Below are 14,498 nucleotides of genomic sequence, written 5' to 3'. Positions count from 1 at the left end.
GCACCTCCTACTCTTCTGTAACTGGAACTGACCAGGGAAGCAAGAGATGAAGTGAAAATAACTGAAAATTCCTAAGCAAAGCAAAAGAAAGCTTAACCTTCATAGTTAACAAGATAAGGCAGGTAGAACCATGAAGGCCCTTCTTATTGCTGTCGTCAACAATTTCTGCATCCTGAGCCATCTGGTGATATCTTCAAGCCTTCAAGGCTGCCTAAATATTTTCAGTATTTTTTTACTAAATAATACTAAAATAAGTATTAAAATACTTACTTTAAACAATTTTCCCAGAATAAAAATATTTATAGGAAGGCAAAAGCACACAGGATGATTGACTCTGGGCTATGAATTCCTTATGGTCATGACTCTCAACTAACATGTAATATTTACAACCTGGTACTTACTAATGGAATAAGTCTGTATATTTCTACCTTATCCCCCAATTAGCTCTTTTTAAGAGCAGGGACTCAGTCTTAAAAGAGGCAGTACAGTTTAGATTACACCTGCTTCAACCACAGTAGCTCTGCTCTTATCTATTTTATACTGTAATGCTGGGTAAGACTTTGTTTCAAAAAGGAGTTTAAATGTTATTATTTTGCTTTTAAGTTTAAAAACTACTTGCATCCCACTAAAATTAAAAGGACTGACAATACCAAGTGTTGGCAAAGATGTGAAGCAACTAGAACACATTCATGTAGAGTATAGTCACACATGAATGGTACAGCCATACATGAATGATACAGACACTCTGGAAAACTGGAAGTATTTGTTAAAGATATATAGATACATAGAGATATCTTACGAGCCATCAATTCTACTCATTGTTATATACCCAAGAGAAAGGAAAGCTTATGTCAACCAAAGGTTAGGTACAAGAATATGCTTAGCAACTTTACCCATAATTCCCCAAAACTGGAAACATCAAATGTCCATCAATGGAACAATGGATCAATTGTGTTATATTTACATATTGGAATATCACGTAGTAATGAAAAAGAATGAACTACTGCTATGTATAATATTCTGGGTGAATCTAAATGTTAAATGAAAAAATCCAGGAACAAGATAATAAATAGACATGACTGCATTTATATGAAGTTCAAAAACAAGCAAGACTGTTTTTGAACTTTATATGCAACCTCATATCACTTCTGGTGAAAGAGATTGGAACAGTGGTTACTTTGGGGTTGAGGAGGATACTGACTCGGAAGGAGCACAAAGGAGTCTCCTGAGTGCTGGTAATTTTTTTATATCTTTATATGGATGGTGAGAACACACGTGTGTAGAGATGTGAACATTCATCAAATTGTACACTGAATATTTGTGATTTACTATATATGTTATACCCTAATTTTTAAAAACTCATATAGTGGCAAGAGTCTTGGAATAGGCATTGGAAGTTCTAGTCATGGTTCTGCCATGTGTGATTCTTGACAAAGCATAAAATCTCACTGGGTCTGCATTCCATATACTACATGCTAAGTAAGGTCTCTTCCCCCTCTAAAACTCACTGATTCAAAATTCCTATGAATTTCCTTGGTCTGCATGTTTGCAAAATTATCTTTTTTTTGGCCACACTGCACAGCACGCAGGTTCTTAGTTCCCCAACCAGGGATCAAACCTGCACTCTCTGCAGTGGAAGCGCAGAGTCTTAACCACTGGACCACCAGGGAAGTCCCTGCAAAATTATCTTTTCCTGATTTCCACAGAAATTTAACTTGAGCATATCTCTTTAATCCCTACTTGGAGAGATGGGGGGGGTGTTAATAGGCTTATTTTATATTAATAAATGGAACTAGCATCAGAATTTCTGGGCCAACATACAAGCATACAAAGTAAAATGCTACCTAGGAATACAGGTGATTAGAAACTAGTGATGCTTTATTATTTGGAAAGAACAGTAAACTGTGATGACATTAGCTAAAGCTGTAATTCTCTTTGAATCAATAAAAATAACCTGGAGCCACTGGAGTGATGATACCTAATAATTTATAATCAATAACTGAAAGCTTGTTGCAGAAAGGTAGCTGTTCCTTTCCAATTACCTATATGAAGAATCAATATTTACTGTACAAGTTCTATACTTTGAAAAAAAATCAAGAAGACATTCCTTGATAGGAGCAAGCAGGACACACAAGGGAAGTTCACTGCTTTTTCTTTTTTTTTTTTTACAGGGGATATTACTTTTATAAATGGAAAGATAAAAAATAAAATTTAGTCATAGCCAACTTTTCTTCATGAGGAGATGCTACCTGAATTTAACAGTAGTTTTTATATCCTTATTCTAGGTATAAGTCATCAAGTCAGGTTATCAGATCAAGTCAGGCCACCCTAGTCATCACTTCATGAGAAAGGAAGAAAAATACAATGGTTTTAGAAATATTTGAATCCAAGGAACTTCTTGTATGAATTATGGATTAAGCTTCCAAATTTCAGAGATCCTCTAAAATTTTGTAAAAATCAAGGGAAGATGTATCCATCAGATGACAAAAGAAGCACTACATGTAATAAAATGACATGGGAAAAAGCACTAGCCCATTAAGACCAAAGCATAGATTCTAATTCTGGCCCTGCCATTTAAATTTGAGTAAATCATTTTGATCTTTCTAACTGAGATTTCCTACCTGTAAAATGAAGGGAATGAGTTAGATAATTTTAACCTTTATTTTTCTCTCACTAAAATTTCCTATATGCTGGAATTCACTACATACCAACATGGTAGATGCTTTTCCTCATACTGACCTTAATCTACACAAAAGTTAACTATCCTTATTAACAAAAATATCTAGAAGTTAAATATCAGAAGCCACTAAAATTGAATGATGGACATTAAAGTCTGATGTCCTTTCACTGCTATAAATTGGGTTTGCCTCCATCAAGTACATAAAGGATAATTCATAAATTTAAAAATGAATTAAGTAAATGAAAGGGTCTATAATGAACCGGCTAGAGAATTTTTTAAAAACTCACTGATGAAGCTCTATTCCAGAAAAGGTCTATAGTTTCCATATACATATATATATTCCATATAGACACACACACACACACACACACACACACACTTCATTAGCTGAATATGGTCAAATAAAAAACATAACATCTACTCACTTTGACAGAGATACTCCCCCAGCTTTCCCAATCATCTCTTCATGGTGTAATACTGAGTGGTTCCAAGGAATTTGGAGGAACTTTAGGAGTGTTCTCATCCACCGTTCAGGATGTAAGACAAGTTGCTCATAGTGAACTAACATGCATTTTTTATAGCCAACCTCCATACACTGGTTATACATGGTCTCTATGGCACGATTCCACTTGGTCAAACAGTCCCTATAGCTGTTCAGGTCAAATCCAGCAATTGTAACTTTTCGAGAAATCATTGAATGTACTGATGCCCGGCCATCTCGGACCATCAGGAGAAATTTGGCATTGGGGAATAACCTAGCAAGGTAAGTTAAGGATTTCAGGGCAAAAGGATCTTTATTACATAAATAAGGGGCTGGCTCCCCATGCTTAACAATGATTTCTAGTAAGAAGGCCTGCATGGCAGAATCCAGCACTTCATCGGTGACACCAGCCTCATCCAAGCGTATTTTCTCTTTACTCGACCGTGACCATATCTGCTTCAGAGCCAGGATTCGAGGAATGACCCTGGTTTCCTCTCCACAGCGAATATCAGGGTGTGCATCTAGCATGGCCCTCATGAGTGTGGTTCCACTCCGAGGCACACCTCCAATAAATATTAAAGGCATATCTTTGTGATAGGCAAAGGTTTTATTGGCTTTGATGTCCAGGCCAGTTCGCACAGTGGTCTTTGTGTTCTCCAATTTGAGGGGCTGGCTACGTTCTTCTATTCGGTGATGGCATTCCATGGCGTGTTGGCCCAAGTAAAATACAGTCACAGAACTAATCACCAGACATGCCAATAGTAAGTTCTGCTTCAGTTTTCCAACCATCTTGATGTGGTTATCTTGCTATTAAACAGATATTTTGCTACAAATGTTTTTCAGAAAACATTCAGGCCATGGAGATTCTACTTCAGAAAGATGATCAATATCTAATAGGAAAAGGAAAAAGTTATTTTACCATCACATTAAGATTGTTTACAAATTAATCATCAGTTATCACCATTACATTTTAGCTAGAAAGAAGCTGAAGCAGTCGTAAATACACTGATACTCTTAGAATACAAGTATATATAAATACAAGCAAAAATAAATCAATACTTCTAATCAGAAACAGCTTTTCTTAATGTAACAATTCTGAAGCTACAGACCTTGCACAGAATGGAAAAATAAAATTATTTCTATAGTGAGTCAAGCAAATATTTAATATTCCCAAGTATGTTTGGAGTCTAACCCAAGGTTCATCTCTGATATTCAGAGTTGCTTCATCCCCAAGAAGCTTCATCCACATTCTACTATAAAGAGAAATTACAGAAGAAATATACAACTTCCAAATTTTTAACACAGATTCAGTTTATTCATATCTTACAAATTATTTATTTAGGTACTACAGTCCAGATACTTGGGCTTGGCTGAGGACAAACTTTGAAAAGGACAGCAGTGCAGTGACCCCTGCTCTCAGGAAACAAAGTCTCATGGGCAGACGGATATACAATGACAATAAAGTGTGATCAGTGTCTTAGTAGAAATAAGCAAAGGAGACAATGGTAGTATAATGAAAAGGCACACAGAGTCTACCTCAGGAAGCTATAAAAGCCGTATATAAAACAAGAGGAAGGAGTACGCAAAGCAATAGAAACTTGTGTGCAAAAGCACAATGGCATGACAGAACACAGCATAATTAGGTGACAAGTAGTTCAGGAAAGCTGGTGTATAGGGTGCAAAGAAAACTGTGTGTGTCTGTGATCTAGCCTTATCTAGAATAGATAAGATTTGAGTACACAGAGCATTCTAAACTGAAGATACGCTATGACCAAAGACACAGACATGTAAAAGCAGGGGCATGTATGTAAAACATACATACTATGTACATGTAAACTTACCCTGAACTTCAGAGGGCAAGTGTGATGTTTAGTTTTATCTGTCAACTTGGCTAGGCTATGGTGCCCAGTGTTTGGTCAAACACCAGTCTAAATGTTTCTGTGAAGGTATATTTTTTAGAAGTGACTAACAATTAAATCAACAGACTTTGAGTAAAGTAGATTACCCTCCAAAATACAGGTGGACCTCATCCAACAATTGAAGTCCTTAAGAGAAAAGACAAGTTTCCTGAAGAAAAAGGGATTCTCCACAAGACTGCAACACAGAAACCCTGCCTGAGTTTCCAGCCTGCTGCCCTGAGGAATTCAGACTCTAGGCTAACATCAACTCTTACCTGCCGGACTGCTGTATGGATTTTAGAAATACCAGTGCCATAATCACATGAGCCAAGTCCTTAAAAACTCTCAGTCATATATATATATATATATGAATATCCTGACTGACAGTGAGTACACCTGGGGAAATGACTAACTACACCAGAAAAAGAATACATTCTGAGAGGCAGGATGTCTAGCTATGAACTAACAGGAAGGTAGGTGATTCTTCTCCCCAAAAACCAAACTATAAAGAGGAATGAAACTGACAAAACCACCCTTTCAGTCCTCTGGAAATTGACCAAAGGAATACAACAACCCAAGAAGCATTTATGTTTGAAAAACTGCTCAACGTTCAGTAAGAACAGTGAGAGCTGTGGTATTTGTGCCCAAGACTACTCCCACCCCCACCATCCACCCACTCAGCAGGTAGAGAGGTTCTGCAGGGCAGGGCAAACTACAAGGCCTGGAGGCTTTGCTGCTGGAATCAATGGGAGATCACTCAATTTGAACTGGAGCGTAGCACACATGCCCAACTGTGCTGCCAGTGTAAGTGATGCTCTAGGCGGCAGGTGAGCAAGGAGGGTGAAGAGCTCTAGTAGGCTGAGGCTGTAGTCGTGATCAGCAAGCTCGTGGCCAACGCTGAGCTGCATACAGGCAAAGAGGAGACATGAAAGGATCAAGTGGAAACCAAGGGCAGATCTGAGAACAGCCTGAACTTTGAATGTGTTCCTCTGCCCCACACGCAGATCCACTGGCAGAGGACAAGTCTTACTGCCTCAATATGTTTGAGCACAACCGCTGTCCACTAAGCTATGCAGACAGGGGGGTAAACCACAAGAAAGCCATGCTTAAAAATGAAAACAATTGTGTATGTGTGTGTATGTATCTGAGCAGCTACATCAGCATACATTTATATGAAATGTTCACATCTGGCAAATTTACAGAGACAGAAAGCATGGGGTGGAAGTAGGAACTTATGGCAAACAGGCATGAGGGGACTTTTTCCAGTGACGAAAATCACTGGAACCTTTTTCCAGTTCTAAAACTGGACTGTTGGGGCGTCCCTGGTGGCGCAGTGGTTGAGAATCTGCCTGCCAGTGCAGGGGACACGGGTTTGAGCCCTGGTCTGGGAAGATCCCACATGCCGCGGAGCAACTAGGCCCGTGAGCCACAACTACTGAGCCTGCGCGTCTGGAGCCTGTGCTCCGCAACAAAAGAGGCCGCGATAGTGAGAGGCCCGCGCACCGCGATGAAGAGTGGCCCCCGCTTGCCGCAACTAGAGAAAGCCCTCGCACAGAAACGAAGATCCAACACAGCCAAAAATATAAATAAATTAATTAATTAAAACTGGACTGTTGTGATAGTTGCACAACTCTATAAAATCTACTAAAAATCACTGAATTGTACCCTTACAATGAGTAAGTTTTATGGTATATGTTACACCTCAGTACAGCTGGTTTTTCTTTTTTTGAAGAATACACTCAAAGAAATATTTTTTGAGAGTCTCAGTAGGATACAACAATCAAGATCTGGTTTTTGTTTACTCATGTATTCATTCCTTTAGCCACATATTTGAAGACATATTATTGTGCCAGGCACTGTACTTTATTATAAAGCTGCAACAAAGAACCACAAAGTGAGAAGAGGTTGAGATTAGAATATCAGCTTGATAAGAAAAGACTGCAAAGAAAAAAACATTAATTAAGATAATTGGTAGCAATATAGCATTGAAATATCTATGCAGAAAACTGTATCCACGATGTAGAAGGCACACTTAAGATGTTACACCAGTATTTAATTTAAAAGGGAGGAAGTGGAAGGAAAGAGAACGATGCAGAGAAAAGAGAGTAATAGAGAAAACGGAGAATTAAGATTCAACCCTAGAAAAATAACATTTTGGTTAAAGAAACTAAAACTGTATTACAAGCACAAAGGGAAAAAAACCTTTCGGAAATGGAAAAAAAGATATTAGTCTATTCAAGTGAGGGCCTACCTTTCAAGCAAAACAAATGACAATAAACCCAATCTGGAAACATCCTGGCAATTTCAAATATGGCAATTTCAAATTTCAAATATAGTTCAATTTCAAATGTGAAAGAAATAGTTCTTCAGGCTTCCAAACAGAAAAAGAAAATAAGGACCATAGGACCCCAAAACAAGCTGGCATTAGATGTCTCTACAACATTAAATGCTTATCCTCTGGTTTCCTTGTAAGATACCTTTCCTTATTTTTCAAATTTGCTATGATGAACATGTGTTACCTTTCTAAGTGAGAAAAGAAAAACCAATATTTAAAAAATAATAGGGGGGTCTTCCCTGGTGGCACAGTGGTTGAGAATCTGCCTGCCAATGCAGGGGACACGGGTTCGAGCCCTGGTCTGGGAAGATCCCACATGCCGCAGAGCAACTAGGCCCGTGAGCCACAACTACTGAGCCTGCGCTCCGCAACAAGAGAGGCTGCGTTAGCGAGAGGCCTGCGCACCGCGATGAAGAGGGGCCTCCGCTTGCCGCAACTAGAGAAAGCCCTCGCACAGAAACAAAGACCCAACACAGCCAAAAATATAAATAAATAAATAAATTAATTAATTATAATAATAATAATAATAGGGGGCTTCCCTGGTGGCGCAGTGGTTAAGAATCCGCCTGCCAATGCAGGGGACACGGGTTCGAGCTCTGGTCTGGGAAGATCCCACATGCCACAGAGCAACTAAGCCCGTGCGCCACAACTACTGAGCCTGCACTCTAGAGCCTGCAAGCCATGAATACTGAGCCCACGTGCCACGACTACTCAGCCCACATGCCACAACTACTGAAGCCCGCGAGCCTAGAGCCCATGCTCTGCAACAAGAGAAGCCACTGCAATGAGAAGCCCATGCACCGCAACGAAGAGTAGCCCCCGCTCACAGCAACTAGAGGAAGCCCACGCACAGCAACGAAAACCCAATGCAGCCAAAACTAAATAAATTTATTAAAAAATAATAATAATAGGAATAGTCTTTCTTAAAAATTGACAGGTAAAGATCTGAAGAATGAGTAGGAACTAGGTAAAGAGTGAAGAGAAGAGCATTCTAAGCAAAAGTAAATGGATACACAAAAGCCCTGCAATAGAAAGGCATTTAAAAGCTTTCAGGGACTTCCCTGGCAGTCCAGTGGTTAAGACTCTGTGCTTCCAATGCAGGGGGCACGGGTTCGATCCCTAGTCGGGAACTAAGATCCCACATGCCACACGGTGCAGCCAAGAAAAAAAAAAAAGTTTTCAAAGAGCAGCCTAAGGCAGTAAGCAAGAGAGAAAGTGAGTGAGAGATGAAACTGGAAAAATGGGCAGGGGTCAGTTCATAAATCTTGTGGGTCAGGTTAAGGATATAAAATTTTATCATAGATGCAATCAGATGTGACTGATTTAAAGATTCTAAGCAGTGAGTTACTTAATCCTATTTAGGTTTATACAATCTCACTCTGGCCAAAACTATCTTGAAAAACAACAATGTTGGAAGATTCACAATTCCCAATTTCAAAACTTACTACAAAGTGATAGTAATGAAGACAATGCAATACTGGCAGAAAAACAGGCATACAGATGAATGGAAGTCCAGAAATAAACTGTTACATTTATGGTCAACTGACTTTTTTTTTTTAAACATCTTTATTGGAGTATAATTGCTTTACATGGTCAACTGACTTTTGACAAGGGTGCCAAGATAACTGAGTGAGGAAAGAGCACTCTTTTCAACAAATGATGCTGGGACAACTGGACATCCACATGCAAAAGAATGAAGTTGAATACCTATTCACAAAAATTAACTCAAAATGAGCTAAATACCTAAATGTAAGAGCTAAAACTATAAAATTCTTAGAAGAAAACAGAAGTGTAAATCTTTGTGGCTGTGCGTTAGGCCACAGTTTCTTAGATACAACACCAAAAGTACAAGAGACAAAGAAAAAACAGATAAATTGGACTTCATCAATATTTAAAATATTTGTGCTTCAAAGGACAATATCCTAAAAGTGAAAGACAAACCAAAAAATGGGAGAACATATATGTAAATCATATATCCAATAAGGGACTTGTAACCAGAATACATAAAGAACTTACAATTTAACAAGAAGAACAAATAACCCAATAAAATATGGACAAAAGCTCTAAATAGACACTCCTCCAAAGAAGACATACAATAGTTAATTAGCACATGAAAAGATGTTCAACAATGTTTGTCTTTAGGAAAATGCAAATCAAAACCAAAATGAGATACCACTTCAAACCCACTAGATGGCAACAAAAACAACACAGACAATAAAAAGTGTCGGTGAAGATGTGGAGAAACTGAAACCCTCATATACTGCCAGTGGGTGGGACTGTAAACTGGCGGGGGCACAGTCACTTTAGAAAACAGTTTGGCAGTTCTTCAAAAGGTTAAGAGTTACCATATGATCCAGCAATTCCACCCAAGAGAATTGAATACATGTGTCTACACAAAAACTTGTACACAATGTCCATGGCATCATTATTCATAGCCAAAAATAAGCAACAACCCAAATGCCCACTAACTGATAAATGAGTAAACAATATATGGTATATCCATGCAATAAAGTATTATTCAGCCATAAAAAGGAGTACTGATACATGTTACAATTTGGATGAACCTTAAAAACATTATGCTAATTGACTGAAATAACTCATAAAAGATCACATATTGTATGATCCCATTTATATGAAATGTCCAGAAAAGGCAAATCTGTAGAGACAGAAAAATTAGTAGTTGCCTGGGGCTGAGGGGAGAAGGAAGATGGAAACAACTACCATGTTTTTTTTGTGTTTTTTTACATAAATTTATTTATTTTTATTTAGTTAGTTTTGGCTGTGTTGGGTCTTCGTTGCTGTGCACGGGCTTTCTCTAGTTGCAGCAAGTGGGGGCTACTCTTCATTGCGGTGCACGGGCTTCTCACTGCAGTGGCTTCTCTTGTTGCAGAGCATGGCCTCTAGAGCGTGTGGGTTTCAGCAGATGCAGCGCATGGGCTCAGTAGTTGTGGCTTGTGGGCTCTAGAGCGCAGGCTCAGTAGTTGCGGTGCACGGGCTTAGTTGCTCTGCGGCATGTGAGATCTTCCCGGACCAGGGATCGAACCCGTGTCCCCTGCAATGGCAGGCGGATCTCTTAACCACTGCACCACCAGCGAAGCCCATACCATGTTTTTTGTTTGTTTTTTAAATTTATTTATTTATTTATTTATTTATTTATTTATGGCTGTGTTGGGTCTTCGTTGCTGTGCGCAGGCTTTCTCTAGTTGCAGTGAGCAGGGGCTATTCTTCCTTGCAGTGCGCGGGCTCATTGTAGTGGCTTCTCTCATGGCGGAGCATGGGCCCCAGGTGCGCAGGCTTCAGTAGTTGTGGCATGTGGGCTCAGTAGTTGTGGCTTGCGGTCTCTAGAGCTCAGGCTCAGTAGTTGTGGCGCATGGGCCCAGTTGCTCCGCGGCACGTGGGATCCTCCTGGGCCAGGGCTCAAATCTGTGTCCCCTGCATTGGCAGGCAGATTCCTAACCACTGCGCCACCAGGGAAGCCCATGTGGTCTTTTTTTTGGGTGATGAAAATGTTCTAAATCCAGGTTGTGGGAAAATTTATGGTGTGTGGATTACGTGTCAATAATACTGTTTTTTTAAAAAAACGACTACACACTTATTAGGATGGCTCAAATAAAAAATGCTGACAGACAATATCAAGTGCTGACAAAGATGAGGAGCAACCGGCTTTCACACACTGCTGGGAATGCACAATGGTACATCCAGAGTCTGGTAGATTCTAATGACCGATAGGAGAAAAGAATCTAAAAAAGAGTGGATATATGTATATGTATAACTGATTCACTTTGCTGTACAGCAGAAGCTAACACAACATTGTAAATCAACTATACTCCAATAAAAATTTTTAAAAAACAGTCTGATAGAGTCTAATAAATGTAAACATACACTTACCATACAACCCAACAAGTGTACTCCTGAGCATTTGTCCTAGAGAAATGAAACCTACATTCACATAAAACCTGCACGTGAATATAGCAGCTCTATTCATAATCACCAAAAACTGAAAACAAACCAAATGTCCCTCAATGGGTAAATTTGGATAAACTGTGGTACATCCACTTCTGGAATACTATCCAGCAGTAAAAAGGAACAAATTCTTGATACATGCAACAATTTGAATGAACCTCAAAGGCATTATGCTGAGTGAAAGCAGCCAGTCTCAAAATGATTCTACTTATAAAATATTCTTGAAAAGTCAAAACTACATCACTGGATGCCAGAGGACTAAGTATAAAGGGATATAACACAGCAGTGTTCTGGGATGATGGAACTGTTCTGTATGCTGATTGTGGTAGTTGTTACATGAATCAATATATGTATGAAAATTCACAGAACTATGCACCAGAAAAAAAGTCAATTTTACTGTATAACAATTTTTAAAACAAAAAAAATTTGTTGAATCAAGAGAAATTTGAGGGGAAACATGGGGGGAGGAGAAGACAGATGACAGGAGAAGACCAAGAAGAGGAGAGCTTGTGATTCTAAATCTCCCAATTAATGTTTCTGATTAACATTACTTAGTGGTGATAGATTCAGTGGTGATAGGAAGACATTAAGTAAATAACGGGTTTTACTGAGAAAAGTAGAGAAATGATCCTAGAAAAATGATCCCCGTATTTTCCATTTTATGAACATTTGAATGAAATATAAATTAATTTAAATACAAACAAAGCAAACAAAACTCATTTAATGAAGCAAAGAGGAGTGCTCTTAGGGACACAATTAACTCCAGTCAATTTCATTTTATAGTTATACAGGAATGATTCCTCTAGTACATTTGTTTGTTTGGGGGGGTTGCATAATGTATATTGCATGAGAGAAAGGCAGTGATCACCAAGAAATCACCCTGAAATTGCAAAGCTTTTTGATAAAATTTAGTACTATACATACTTTACATTTAACTTACCAACACCTGACATATGTCAGAATCCAATAGGTGACAAATGACTCAACTTTGTTCAAAAATTACATGAACAATTTAGAATTCAATTGTACAAAAACAATATAACTACTTCTCTGAAAACTTCCCCAGACACATATTAGATACAAAATAGAATTCACCAATCAAAAGTTAACATGATAGACCTTTAAGTTACTATAGCAGCAACCAACAGTATCTGATAACTTCCCATTAAAATACCCAAAAATTCCCAGTAAAATACATAAAAAGACAAAAATTGGAAATATATTATGAATGTATTTCCTTGTCCAGAAACATACTTGTAAATCATTTTCATGACTGCATAATACTTTACTGAAAAGGCTTTACCAATGTTTATTTGGCCAATTCTATATTATTACTTACTTGTTTCTAAATTTTTGTGATAAATATTCTTGCATGTACAAACATCTTTGCACACATGATTACTTTCTACTCTGAATTTTTAAAAGGGGAATTGCTAGGTCAAAGGGTGTGAGATGTGCTTGATTTTAAAGCATTTAATACATATTTGATTTACCTCTTTCTCATACCCTACATCTAAATCTGACAAAAATTCTACCGGCTCTTTCTTCAAAATGTAGTCAGAATCCCACCACTTCTCAACACTTCCACTAGGACTGCCAGATTCTCTCACCAGGATTTCTGAAAGGTATCTTTACTTCTTCTCCTGCCCCCTAGAGTCTATTCTCACCTCAACAGCCAAAGAGATTTTTTCAAACCTTAAGTCAGAACATGTCATTCCTCTGCTCAAAGCCTGGTATGATTTTTCAAAATGGTCTTGAAAAGGCTTATTTTAAGACATCCAACACTAAATTTCTCTGTCTCCTTCTACTGATTCTGTCAATAGGCATCAAAAGTAGCACTGATTGAAGTCAGGCTAATATATCATTATCCCAAAACAGTAGTTTGTTGTTCAAAGTGAAATAATTGAGAAGGTACCTCTTCATATTAGAGGTTTAATAAGGACTCAAATGAAGGCAACTTCCTCTTTACTAAGGAACAATTTAGGGAAAAAGAAAACCCTGCCATGCATCCCATCATACTTGAGAGCTGTGTCAATTAACATAATTTGGGGTAATTTTTTTCAAGCCTTCATTCCTGTTGCATTTTAAATTAAACACTGTGAGACTTCCCTGATGGCGCAGGGTTACGAATCCGGCTGCCAATGCAGGGGACGCAGGTTTGAGCTCTGGTCTGGGAAGATCCCACATGCCGCAGAGCAACTGAGCCCGTGCGCCACAACTACTGAGCCTGCGCTCTAGAGCCCGCGAGTCACAGCTACTGAGCCCACGTGCCACAACTACTGAAGCCCGCGCACCTAGAGCCCGTGCTCCGCAACGAGAAGCCACCACAAGGAGAAGCCCACGCACCGCAAGGAAGAGTAGCCCCCACTCGCCGCAACTAGAGAAAACCCGCGCGCAGCAACAAAGACCCAACGCAGCCAAAAGTAAACAAATAAATAAATTTATTTTCAAAAATAAATTAATTAAACATTGTCTCCCCCAACACACTTAAGGGAAAAAAGTATGTTCTACCTTCCCTGCAAGATGTTTGAAAGCAAGTAAGACAGTGGTCAAAGACCTTGTAAGGGATACTAAAAAGGAAAAGAAGAGGATTCTTGGCTTCCCCAGAAACATTCTCATTACTTTTCATTCATTCATCGTTCAGGCTGCGCCAGGTCTTAGTTGCAGCACATGGGATCTTCACTGCGGCATGCGGAATCTTCATTACAGCATGCGAGGTTCTTAGTTGCAGCATGCAGACTCTTAGTTGTGGCATGCGAACTCTTTAGTCCTGCAGCACGCATGCGGAATCTAGTTCACTGACCAGGGACTGAACCCGGCCCCTTGCATTGGGAGCACAGAGTCTTCCCCACTGGACCACCAGGGAAGTCCCTCATTACTTTTTCACTAAGTATATGAAGCCTAATTTTCTGTCTTTAGATGTTTCTTAACTTGAAGAATCATAGAGCATGACTGCTAAAAGGGGCCTTTACGTCATTTGGTCCAACCCTCTCATTTTATAGACATAGAAACTGAGGCCCAAGTAGCACATTCTCCTCACCACCTCTCTAAATCTTACCTCCTCTTCAAAGGTCACTCTTCATTTTATTGTGTATATTTTACTTACTACCAAAGATTTTAAACTCCTGAAGCTCAGAGACC

General features: G+C 39.0%; 1 protein-coding gene across 2 annotated transcripts in view; it reads right to left on the bottom strand.

Annotated features, from left to right (window-relative positions):
- TPST1 (tyrosylprotein sulfotransferase 1) overlaps nt 1-14,498 on the bottom strand; it is a 121,896-nt gene that overhangs the window by 81,221 nt on the left and 26,177 nt on the right. For both annotated transcript variants that reach the window (XM_068524444.1, XM_068524445.1), the window contains exon 2: nt 3,106-4,051. In XM_068524444.1, coding sequence (XP_068380545.1) covers nt 3,106-3,950 — 845 coding nt within the window. In that variant the 5' untranslated portion in view covers nt 3,951-4,051. The remainder of the gene's footprint in view (nt 1-3,105; nt 4,052-14,498) is intronic.

This window comes from Eschrichtius robustus, chromosome 16 (genome assembly GCF_028021215.1).
Source record: "Eschrichtius robustus isolate mEscRob2 chromosome 16, mEscRob2.pri, whole genome shotgun sequence".
Classification (NCBI taxonomy): Eukaryota; Metazoa; Chordata; class Mammalia; order Artiodactyla; family Eschrichtiidae; genus Eschrichtius; species Eschrichtius robustus.
This window is presented reverse-complemented; position numbering and strand designations above follow the sequence as displayed.